Raw genomic sequence first — 12,902 nt, forward strand, 5'->3', positions numbered from 1 at the left:
CTCCTTGTTTTTATCAAACAGGCTAAGAAAGGGTCTTGCTCAAAATGGAAGGAGTCCAGCCTTAGCATAGCAAAGGCTCTTGAGTGCAGTCAAAGGCAGAAATGAAGAATTCCTTAATTTTGATCAAAAAGGTTTATTTGTTGAATGTTTATCTCCCCACCATACAAAAAAACAGATGGGCTGGGGGGAGACTATTTATTTAAAATGGAAGCAGGCTAAGGGAGGGAAAGACCTTTTAGCTCTGCTTTAAGGGCAGTTTGATGTAGTACACCTTAATAGAGATTTGTTCTAATAAATCACATTACAGGAAAGGATGTATTTTTTTTTCTCTCTTGCTATCCTGGTTCCTACTGCTGAATACTGGCAATATTATGTCTGCCTTTTGCAAGAACTGGCTTCGATGCCAATTAGCAAGAACCTGTATTGAAAACATGGGCTTGCTCCAAAGCTACTTGAAGTTCAGTCAACTTTCGATCTGGCTTGCTCTGCATATTTTACATACTGAAATCATTTTGGGATGTCTCTAGCATTGGTAAGGTGCAGTTTACTTCCTTCCACTGTCTTATTCATAGAGGTGGAGTAAAGGTATGTCCACACTTAAAAAAACTGCAGTGGTGCAGCTGTGGCTCTGTAGCACTTCAGCGTAGACACCACCCTCACTGATGTGAAAGATTCTCCTATTGGCATAGGTCCTCCACCTCCCCAAGAGGAGGTACCTAGGTTGATGGAAGAATTCTGGGGGTTAGGTCTGCTTAACAACACTGCTTGGGCTGTGGATTTTTCACACATCTGAGCATTGTCATTAAACCGACTTAATAGTCTAGTGTAAGTCCGGCCTGAGAGTGGGTACAGATACTCACCAGGTTCCATCCTACTACTGGCAATTTTTCTCCTAGCCTAAACATCTCTGTTCTTCTCATATCCCTATGGGTCATGAGGAAATCCAAGTATTCCCTTTCATGGCCTCCCGCTGTAACCTTCCTGCACTTGCCATTTAAAAACCCAGGAAATTCCATGGACAAACTGTGTTTTGAAAGGGACTGAGGTTGATGAAGTGCGACATTATTCTCTCCCTTGCCCCAACCGCAAACCAAAACCTAGCACTTGTATTATAATGCAAAACCTTAATTATAATTTCATGTTTCTTGTATGCACTAAACCAGCATGCATCTGACAGCAATAAAGGTTTGCTACTGTTGCTGAGGTTGGAATTGTGTTGCATTATATTTCGAGGGAAATTAATGTGCAGGGTTTCCTTCTCTGTTGGAGGCAGCAGAAAGTTCCATGTTGTGTTATGGAGTTTGTCACTGGAAATCTGCTCTGTGGGCATTACAGCACAGTTAGATATTCCATGACTTGAGATTTCCTTGCTTTTTAGGGCCTGTATTGTGGTGGGGGACAGTAATGTCACATGTAACTAATCTTAATCCTGTAAAAAAATATATATATATTGGTAGTGGAATTAATCTTAAAACTACTTTTTAAAAACAAATTTACAGTCTATCTTCTAGTCAACTGTTGAATAGAATTCCTGGCCCTTAGGATACTAAACTGCATGATGTGATCCTAGCTAATCAGTGAGCCTGAACCTGTTTTATTCACTTCTACTGATCAAAGGGTTTGAGACTTTAAGACAGGGGTCGGCAACCTCTGGCACGCGGTTCACCAGGGTAAGCACCCTGGCGGGCCAGGCCAGGCCAGTTTACCCTCTGCATCCACAGGTTCAGCCAATCGTGGCTTCCACTGGCCAAAGGGGGTGGCAGGAAGCCGCGGCCAGCACATCCCTCGGCCCGCGACGCTTCCCGCCGCCTCCGTTGGCCGGGAGCCGCGATCAGCTGAACCTGCAGACACAGCGGGTAAACAAACTGGCCTGGCCCCCCAGGGTGCTTACCCTGGCGAACCGCATGCCAGAGGTTGTCGACTCCTGCTTTTAGAGTTCCAAATACAGGAACTACTTAAAACAGATGAGTGGAGAACTCGAGGTATGTCTCAGTGACTTAAGGCAGTTGTACTAGAATTGTGACAGCTGACAAAACATCAGTTGTCTAACTGCAACAATTAACACCATTCCAGATTAGCATAGCTGCAGGTGAATGAAGTTCTGTTTTTCAGTCTGATGCTTAATAATCTGTTTAGGCTATGAGCCAGTACGTTCCCAGTGCCAGGTAGGTGATGGGTCATGTCTTAGAGAGGCTCTGATAAGGAAAAATAGTTCAAGCATGGCATACCGAAGGTCTGACATGCAAAGGACTGTGCCTATTTGACTGAAACTTGCTTTGTATAAAATAAGAGTCCTTGCGGCAGCTTAGAGACTTACAAATTTATTTGGGCATAAGTTTTCGTGGGCTAAAACACACCTCATCAGAGACAGGGAGTAGAAAATACAGTAAGCAGGATATAAAATGTTATTGAAAAGTCTTAGTATTGAAAAGTTTAAAGCATGTGCTGTACTTTAGTAATAACACTTGTCTAGAACAAGTCAAACTATTCCAAATTGTGACCATTCTAGTGTTATTGCTTGTGCTTAACTGTAAAAAAGCTTAACAATTGCTACATATCAGTATAGAGATATCATGCTACAAAACACTTCAGCTACTGAGCTCCAGCTGTGTGGGAGGGGTGGGGTAGGGGGAATTAAAGAACCCACATGCCAGTCAGTCTAGTCATATCTTTGAAAGAACTCTGGAGTTCTGTAACAGATGTTGAAAGAGAATAGGTTAGAAATTAAGTGAATGTGATGTAACAGTGTGATCTGGCTTGGGTTTTTTATCACCAATTGCTCTTGCTCTGATATGTGCAAATCTCTCTCTCCCCTTTATGCTAGAATGACCCATTGTAGCCTACTTTGTCATACTCTTGGATACAAAGTTGATGGGGATACTCTGGTGTTAAGTTTTTGTAGTTCTGATGGTAACTGGGCTGTAGAGGTGGAATTCATCGTATAATAAGTACCTTTCCATTAGTCTTTTGATAAATCCAACCTGTTAAGGTTTGGTCTCAGCTATGTAAATACTGTTCAAAAAGTGCCATCTAGTGGCTGGAGCCCTTACTGAAATGTTTTTCCTGGATCTGGAGCCTGACCAGGAAAGCTATGTTAGTACTTTACTAGTGTAATAAATAAATAAAACTTTTAGATTAGAACGTGCTCAGAGTTTCCCCAGGCTGGTGTCATTGAATGCCTAAGTTTTACAATATAGGGTACCTCCTTGGGCATGATGTATAAAGCTTGTCTGCTTCAAAACTTTTATAAACTATATCCAGTTTGAGCTCATGCATGCAGGCTACATGACTTGTAAGGATTGTAAAACTAGTATTTTTAAGGCATTTTAAAAATATTTAGTGCACTTTTGCATAGGAGTAGCATTCAATCTGCAATTAAAAGCATCTAATATCCTTTTATTTCTCTTAAGGCTTGCCATGGATGTGCATCAGGATCCAAATGTGACTGTAGTGGAGTAAAAGGCGAAAAGGTAAACACTCTGCTTACATTTTTCATCAATTGAAAATAGCTTCTGAAGCAATTGAATTGTTCAGGACTTACAAAGTTGGGATTTAAATCTTTAAAAAAGACGTGTTTTACTAACTTAATGTACTGTACAGTGTTGTAGGTATTCTGTACTTCTGGGCATTTTTTTGGTGGTATTTGGTTCCTTCCCGCAAAATATTTTTACAGGTTGGCCTAGATCAGGGATCGGCAACCTCTGGCACACGGCTCGCCACAGTAAGCACCCAGGCGAGCTGGGCCAGTTTGTTTATCTGCCGCGTCGGCAGGTTTGGCGGACTGTGGCTCCCACTGCCCGCGGTTCATCGTCCCAGGCCAATAGGGCAATGGGAAGCGACAAGGGATGCGCTGGCCACGGTTTCTCACCACCACCATTGGCCTGGGAAGGCAAACCGCAGCCAGTGGGAGCCGCGATCAGCCAAACCTGCCGACGCATCAGGTAAACATACTGGCCCAGCCCACCAGGGTGCTTACCCTGATGAGCCGCATGCCAGAGGTTGCCGACCCCTGCAATAGAGCCTCAGAATTATGAACATCAGAATTAAACTGACCAGTCAACCTCACACCTCATTTGGAACCAGAAGTACACAATCAGGCAGCAGCAGAGACCAAAAAAAGCAAATACAGTACTGTGTTAAACGTAAACAACTAAAACTAAAGGGAAATCAGCATTTTCCTTCTGCATAGTAAAGTTTCAAAGTTTTATTAAGTCAATGTTCAGTTGTGAACTTTTGAAAGAACCATAATGTTTTGTTCAGTTACAAACATTTCAGAGTAACGAACAACCTCCATTCCCAAGGTGTTTGTTACTCTGAGGTTCTACTGCGTGCTGCCATTCCCCAACAGTACAACCTACTCTGTCATTGCTATATACTTTGTACTTCTCTAAATGTAACCCATTTGGGATTGGGGGGCGCACAGGGAAGCAGTACACACATTTTTCCTTACCCCACGTGGTAGAGATGCATTTTCCCCCTTTTAATTAGCCATGTGTAGGTGGAAAGGGAATGTTGCTCAGAGGGATAAAAGAAATTGTTGGTCAAATTGCCATCATGGTTCTCGCTATACAGTGAGTTTCTTGCCATTTTTAAATAGGGACCTTATATGTTGAAGAAACTTTGTTCCTTAGACATACTTGTAAATTGGCTTTGTCAATTCAGTACCATTTAAGATTCAGAACCCTTCCCCAAACTCAAAGCATTTGCTGATGTTACCTGGGTGGGTGGCTGATCATGTGATGCAGCTATTTTTTCCAGCTGCTACATTTAAAGTAATTTTATTGAGGCAGCAACCTGAGGGTGACTCTTTGGGGTGTAACCCAGACCAGTAAGGGGTTGTTGCCACCTGCTCCATAACTCTGGATGCCTTCAGTGCTATGCTGCTGTGGCTCACAACTTTGACATAACCACGCAGGTCACACCTTGGCTCCCACCGCCCAGTTACTTTTTGCAGGGTGACCCCAATATTCCCCCAGTTCTGATTGCAGGGCAAATGGTTTGGAGGACAGTGTCCAGCTCTTCTGTAACACTCACAGAAGTTTTAAGTTCATGTCTCTTTTTTAAAAGAGGCAATACATTACAGTTCATTAATTTAACTGGGGGTTGAACAAACATTTGTATTTCAGCCAGAGAACTGACATGGTTCAGAATAAAAGTGCAACAAACTTATTTAACAAAAAACATAGGATTAAGTGATACCAGGTATAAAGATAGAAAGGGTTACAAGCAAACAAAAATAAAGACACACATCCAAGATTAAAATTTACTTTCAGAAAGTTGTAATCTTTTGCCTAAGCAGATTTCTCACCTAAACTCAGTTCAGTCTTCAAACTCCGCCCTCCTCCCCTTGCTGAAGGACCCAACAGTCTGTGATTTCAAGAGCTCTGGCCCCCTTGAATCCATAGAGTGTTGGATTCCAAAATGGCTTTCTGTTTCTGCTTATATCTGCCAAAGTTCATTGACCCTGTTACAAGAGGCAGGAAGACGTCCTGCTGTTCTTCCATTCCTATTGACTTCCCATCCCCTTGCAGATCCATAAATAAATGGGGCTTCCATTGTTTTGATTCCATAATGCTTAATTTATATTGTAGGAAGGTAAAGAGTTCCCTTCCCTCCTGTCTGCGTTAAACCTGTTTCTCTCTGGGTTTTGTCACAGACTTTAAAGCATAATATCAGTGAGTACTCATAATTACTTGTGTAACACAAAAGCACATATTTCACTATATTAATCACCAATGTCGTAGGCGTTCATAAATTCCCTTACTTGATACTCTTCTAATACAGTTGATTTCAGTTGCTTATTACCTGGGTGTCCAACCCCTGTCTTCATAGTCCACTAAACCTTTGAAATATATTCTTTGAAAAGCCCAGACAAAGAGCTTCCTACATGCTGCTGGGATGTAGATGCCATACTGTCTTCCCAAAGTTCATTGACCCTGCTTCAGGTGGCCAGAAGACTCCTTTGGGGTCAGTCTCCATCCACTAGCCAGATTAAGTATTCATTTTTCCAATGGCTTTGTTTACTTGCACATAAATGTACTTTTTTTTTGTATTTAGTGATGCCTTTATATTGATTCCATTTGCCTGAATGTGTCTCCACATTCCTTAGTCTGAAAGAGGCATGGTTTAGATACTGCTAGACAAATATATTTTAAGAACACGTTTGCAGCACGTCTACAAAGCCCTTTTGTGGGTTTGCCATACGTCCATCACACAATGATTTTTGGGACCAACATGTTACCAGTTTGTATATGATACCTGGCATGGCACCTTGTAGATACTGATTGACAACAGCACATTAGATGTAGTGACCTTGACAGGCCTGACGAGAGTTGCTGACCAAGTGGTGAACCCCCAATGGGCCTTAGGCCTGGTCTACACTACGCGTTTATACCGATTTTAGCAGCGTTAAACCGATTTAACGCTGCACCCGTCCACACAACGAGGCCCTTTATATCGAGATAAAGGGCTCTTTAAACCCATTTCTGTACTCCTCCCCGACAAGAGGAGTAGAGCTGAAATCTGAACTCGGATGCACTGGCCAGGTAGACAGGAAAAGCCCCGCGAACTTTTGAATTTCATTTCCTGTTTGCCCAGCGTGGAGCTCTGATCAGCACGGATGGCGATGCAGTCCCAAATCCAAAAAGAGCTCCAGCATGGACCGTATGGGAGATATTGGATCTGATCGCTGTATGGGGAGACAAATCTGTTCTATCACAGCTCCGTTACAGAAGACGAAATGCCAAAGCATTTGAAAAAAATCTGCAGGCTGTGATACAGAGTCCATAGCACAGTGCTGTGTGACAAGCGTAACGGAAAGCCAAAGAATCAAATGAAAGCTCATGGAGGGAGAGAGTGGGTACTGAGGACTCCAGCTATCCCACAGTCCCCGCAGTCTCCAAAAAGCATATACATTCTTGGCTGAGCTCCCAGTGCCTGTAGGGTCAAACACATTGTCTGGGGTGGTTCAGGGTATATCTCGTCAATTTACTCCCCCTCCCCCCCCGTGAAAGAAAAGGGAAAAAAATCCTCTCCCCTCCCTTCCCCGGTGGCAGACGGTACAGTGCAATAGGACTGGCAGCTGTCCTCATTGTCATCCCGTGAGTGCTACTGGCTAGCCTCAGGTGAGGTCGGCCGGGGAGCGCCTGGGTAAAAATAGGAATGACTCCCGGTTATTCCAGGCAGATGGTACAGAACGGCTGGTAACCATCCTCATCATAGCAACTGGGGGATGAGCTCCATCAGCCCCTTTCCTTTCCTGTGTAAAGAAAAGATTCTGTACTGCCTGGACTATCATCGCAGTGGGATGCTGGGCTCCTCTCCCACCACCATTTAATGTCCTGCCTGGACTATCATAGCAGCTGGAGGCTGCCTCCCCCTCATTTTATCTCACTAAAAAGTCAGTGTTGCTTATTCCTGCATTCTTTATTACTTCATCACGCAAATGAGGGGACCCTGCAACGGTAGCCCAGAAGGGTTGGGGGAGGAGGGAAGCAACGGGTGGTGCAGCTCATCATTTCTGTGGGATCTGACATGGAGCAGCTATGTTCTCTGGTACACTGGTTCTCTAGTACACTTGCCCCATATTCTAGGTAAGACTGACTCTATTTTTAGATAAAACATAAAGGAGGGAATGACCCAGGGGGTCATTCCCATTTTTGTCTTTGCGCCCCCGGCCGACCTCAGTGAAGGTCAGCCAGGAGCACCCATGACAGCAGCAGACGGTACAGAACGACTGATAACCGTCATCTCATCGCCAATTTACAGTGGCACAGCAGACAGTACAGAACGACTGGTAACCGTCTCTGCTACCTTGCAGAGGCAAATGAATGCTGCTGTGTAGCGCTGCAGTACCGCCTCTGTCAGCGGCATCCAGTACAGATACGGTGACAGTGACAAAAGGCAAAACGGGCTCCATGGTTGCCATGCAATGGTGTCTGCCAGGACAATCCAGGGAAAAAGGGCACGAAATGATTGTCTGCCGTTGCTTTCACGGAGGAAGGAATGAGTGACGACATTTACCCAGAATCACCCGCGACACTGCTTTTGCACCATGCATTGGGATCTCAACCCAGAATTCCAATGGGCAGGGGCAACTGCGGGGACTATGGGATAACTATAGGATAGCTACCCACAGTGCAACGCTTCAGAAATCGACCCTTGCCTCGGTACATGGACGCACACCACCGAATTATTGTGCTTTGTGTGGCTGCGTGCACTCAACTTTATACAATCTGTTTTACAAAACCGTTTTATGTAAAATCGGAATAATCCTGTAGTGTAGATGTACCCTTAGTCATGCTGGGTCATTAGTGTCTGCTTCCTGAACAGAGGAAGTTGCTTCTTTAAAAGTTACTGAGTACTTACTGTTTCCCTTGAATTCAGTGGGATTTGGGTGCTCAGCACTTGTGAAAATCAGCCCACTTCTTTTAAGGGTATGGCTGCACTTGAAAGTGTCGGAGTGCCAGCGCTGGGAGCGAGCTCTCCCAGCGCTGCACGTAAACCACATCCCTTGCTCCCAGCGCTGCGGCACTGATTACACTGAGGCTTTACAGTGCTGTATCTTGCAGCGCTCAGGGGTGTGTCTTTTCACACTCCTGAGCGCAGAAGTTGCAGCGCTGTAAAGTGCCAGTGTAGCCAAGACCTAAGTTTAGGAGCCTAATTTCAGGCCATTAAATACTTTCCATGTAAGCAGCTGTTGCATTTGCCTCGGGGAACATTTGACTGTGAATGGGAAAGAAGGTTGTCTCTGTCTGTGAACAACAACAAGATTATGTATAGGAGGTGGTGATATGTAGACTAGATTAAAGATGTGAACCCTGCAATAACGGTGCAAAGTCAGAAAGTTACTTTATTCTTACCAAACTTCTAACCACTTTAAACAGGGATCTAGAGACGAATCGATAGCATTTTAAGCCCACACCATTCAATTCTGGTATATCCACAAGTTTCAAAGATTGCATAGCTTTGAGACTTTCTTTGAAACAAGGATTACTTCAGTCGTGAACATGAACTAAAATAACTTCAAATATCTGTTTATCAGTATTACAAGGTTTTGTGTCAGCACATTACAATATACTGAAGTAATTTAATAAGACTTAACATTGGATATCTTTGAACAGTCATCCAGGATGCCACACCTTGAATCCAGGTGGCTCCAGCAAATGAAATTCCTTGCCAAATGTGCCTACCATCCCTTAGCTCATATCTTAATTGTATGCCTAAGGAATAATATTCCATATTGGCAACTAGAGTTCTTCAGGTTACTGTCAGGAGCTAGAACTTGGATCTAGCATTCTAACTAACAGACTTTAAGGTCCAAAGGGACCATTATGTAGGAGGTCAGACTAAATGATCATAACACAGAATTAATTCTTCTTTAATCTGATGATGCAAATGTAAAGCTCACATAGATTACACGGTACAACATAGCAGATGTGGTTTTAGACAATCCATCCCCAATGCTATTTTGATTAACTCTCTAGCACCTTACTGGAAAAGTCACAGCATGGACTACCTGAAAGACGGTATGACTTTAGCTTGATTAGTATGTGGAGGAATGCATGCACCCACCAGCAGTCACTGAATCTTGCTTACATTGTAAAAGCTATCCCTTTCTCCTGATGATTCACAGTCCTTGCCTTCCTAGGTTTGAGTCACTTTGCGCTACTGATACATTGAATAGCTAGCAGCCCACTGGTGCTTTCCACTGTAACAATGAGATCCATCCTTTTAAAAAATATTCTAATTTAGTTTTTCTTCTAGAAATGGTTCATTTTTTTTCTGGTTTCCTTGATATTCATTCTCCAGAGTGCTCCAGACTGGATGCAATTATGTGGATTAGGAAAGAACATGAGAGAGAAGCTAGGGAGGGACACCATCTCCTCCAGCCACTGTCAAATGCAGACTGATCTATTGATATCACCCTCAGCTGCCACTTTGAAGGAAACAGAACTTTCCTTCACTTTATGCAGCATCCCTAATTTCAAAACTTCAGACACATTATTGCCTACTCCTCCTTTCCAATCAAACAGGCTGTCAGTCAGACACCCCTCCCCACTCTTCCACATGATTCCTCCTAGCATCCAGGCTTCCTCTGCTTTCCCCTTCTCTCCCCTCCCCCAGGCTATTTTGCGATTTTGACTTGCAGTTCTCCTAACTGGGGCTAGGGTGGGAATGTCTGCTTCTGTTGGCTCCTAAACACTTGAGCACAGGATAATAGTAAAGCTCTGAAGGCACTACTGGCAGGAGCAGTGGTTACACTATGACTTAGGCTCCTGCAGTTCATTAGTAAAAGCTTGGCTTGGGATCACCGGATATCTTTGAAGAGTAGGTACCTGGATCTGATGGAGCAGGACCCAGGCTCTGCTTACAGTAGTTTAAATTGCTATTTTAATAGCAACAAGCCATGCCCCAGGGAGCACTGGTTGGCTGTTGGTGCACTTCTCCAGTGTCAGAGTTTTTAAGACCAGAAGGGATCACTGGATGGTCTTGGCATTTGGCCTCAATCCACAGAGCACACCCAACTTCAGTATCCGGAGGTGAATGCACCAGGCTGTAGCTTCTTGGCTGACTAATACATTAATAGCACAGTCACCAGTAGCAGTGCTATTTTTTCAATGTCTGCAAATATTGACTATCAGGTTGGGGGAGTAAGAATGCATTTACAGAATTCTTGTGCTAGTAAAATTGGTGAGAACCAGCTGTTCCATGAAAAATCTGTACCCCCATCTCCACACATCCCTGCATCCATTCTTAGCCTGCCAAGCTGCCAGCATCCGTGTCTGAGACACCAGCGCCTTACCTCTGGCCAAAAGAACCAGAATGTCCAAGGTGCAGCACAGAAGTAACTGAAATACTTCATGTTAAGCTGCTCCAATGTAAAGTTGTGGCAGGCAGCAGATAAGGCAAATTGTCATTTGGCATCTCTCCTCTGGGGACTATGCCTTCTTTCTTTAAATACCTATCAATCAACCCTGCAATTGATAGGCAGAATACTTTGCCCACGCAGAGTTTGTAAACTTCAATGGTGAGCTATCGGTTTCAAGATCAAGGCCCAAATGTGTAACTAGCTCTGTTTGCTGTCTACATTCAAGGCACTGTGAGATGACATTAAAAAAATTCCCCCATGCACTCTTGAATTTTTCCTTGTTTTTTTTGGTCCTAGCTAAGTCTCTAAAGCTAGAAAGACACCAGCTAAAATTGCTGTGAACTGCACCAGCATGAAATGTTAGTGTCTGAGTAGCACTACATCATTTAATGCATGGGAGTTCTCAATGGAGACAGACCCCAGATCATAACCTTCTAGATGCTTTTCTGGATTTTTTTCTAAGTTTCTGTCCAGTGCTAAATCTGGATCTTCCAAGCATTCAGTAAAACAAGTCTGTTAATATTTAAAATGGTTTGCCACAATTCTACAGATCTACTCTTGACTCCTAACTGGAAGAAGAATTTTTCATTTGATATGGTGAAACTGATGCATGTGGTGGCTTACAGACAAGCGTCCCCTACAACTTAATGAGTTTCAGGAACTGAACCTGAACATCTTTCAGGATTAAGTCCTTTAATGCTACTCTTGTAGTGCTCATGAATAAGTTTTTGTTTTGGAATTCACGTACTCAGGGCTTGGCTACACTGGCACTTTACAGCGCTGCAACTTTCGCGCTCAGGGGTGTGAAAAAACACCTCCCTGAGCGCTGCAAGATACAGTGCTGTAAAGCCTCAGTGTAAACAGTGCCGCAGCACTGGAAGCGCGGCTCCCAGCACTGCAAGATACACCTGTAAGGGATGTGGTTTACATGCAGCACTGGGAGAGCTCTCTCCCAGCGCTGGCGCTCAGACCACACTCACACTTCAAAGCGCTGCCGCGGCAGCGCTTTGAAATTTCAAGTGTAGCCATACCCTCAGGGCTTCGCTACACTTGCAGTTGTGCAGCGCTGGGAGTTACAGGTGTCTTCATACAGCTGTGTAGGGAAAGCACTGCAGTGTGGCCACACTGACAGCTACCAGTGCTGCAATGTGGCCGCACTTGCAGCGCTGTTGGGAGTGTTGCATTGTGGGCAGCTATCCCACAGAGCACCTCATCCCATTTTGGCGCCGTGGGTTGTGGGAAGGGGACGGAAGGGTGCGGGTCATTCCGCTTCCTGTCTCAATGCCCCCTGGTGCATCACTTCACATCCCAGCAGTCACTGTTTTTCCGTCCACGTTTGGCGCCATTGTGAGTCTCCCAACGGTTTCTATGCAGCGCGATTTTCTGTGGGAAATGGAGCCCGAGCTGCTGAGGACTTTGCTGATGAGTGTCACCAGCACATCACATTTGGCAGTTGAGCTATCCCTTCAGCTCCAAAGTGACAGTGAGGAGTCCGACGATGATATCAATTCGCCTGATGCGTATGACACTAAAGTGCTTTTGGCATTAACGGAAATGCTCAGCACCGTGGAACGCCGCTTTTGGGCTCGGGAAACAAGCACTGAGTGGTGGGATCACATCATCGTGGAAGTCTGGGATGATGAGCAGTGGCCGCAGAACTTTCAGATGAGAAAAGCCACTTTCATGGGACTGTGTGAGGAGCTCGCCCTCACCCTGCGGCGCAAGGACACGAGATTTGAGAGCCGCCCTGTCAGCGGAGAACCGGGTGGCTATTGCAATCTGGAAGCTGGCAACTCCAGACAGCTACCGATCGGTCGCGAACCAGTTTGGAGTGGGAAAGTTGACCATTGGAGTCGTTTTGATGCAAGTTTGCAGGGCCATTAATCGCATCCTGCTAAGAACAACCGTGACTCTGGGGAACGTGCAGGACATTGTGGATGGCTTTGCACAGTTGAGTTTCCCTAACTGTGAAGGGGCGATAGATGGGACGCATATTCCTATTCTGGCACCACCCCACCTAGCATCCGAGTAC

The 12,902-nt window shown here is 44.7% G+C and overlaps 1 protein-coding gene across 1 annotated transcript in view; it reads left to right on the forward strand.

Annotated features, from left to right (window-relative positions):
- The window catches only part of COL4A5 (collagen type IV alpha 5 chain), a 154,760-nt gene that overhangs the window by 51,554 nt on the left and 90,304 nt on the right, over window positions 1-12,902 (forward strand). Inside the window, exon 2 of the mRNA XM_050965172.1 lies at window positions 3,411-3,470. Coding sequence (XP_050821129.1) covers window positions 3,411-3,470 — 60 coding nt within the window. The remainder of the gene's footprint in view (window positions 1-3,410; window positions 3,471-12,902) is intronic.

Source organism: Gopherus flavomarginatus, chromosome 8 (assembly GCF_025201925.1).
Source record: "Gopherus flavomarginatus isolate rGopFla2 chromosome 8, rGopFla2.mat.asm, whole genome shotgun sequence".
Classification (NCBI taxonomy): Eukaryota; Metazoa; Chordata; order Testudines; family Testudinidae; genus Gopherus; species Gopherus flavomarginatus.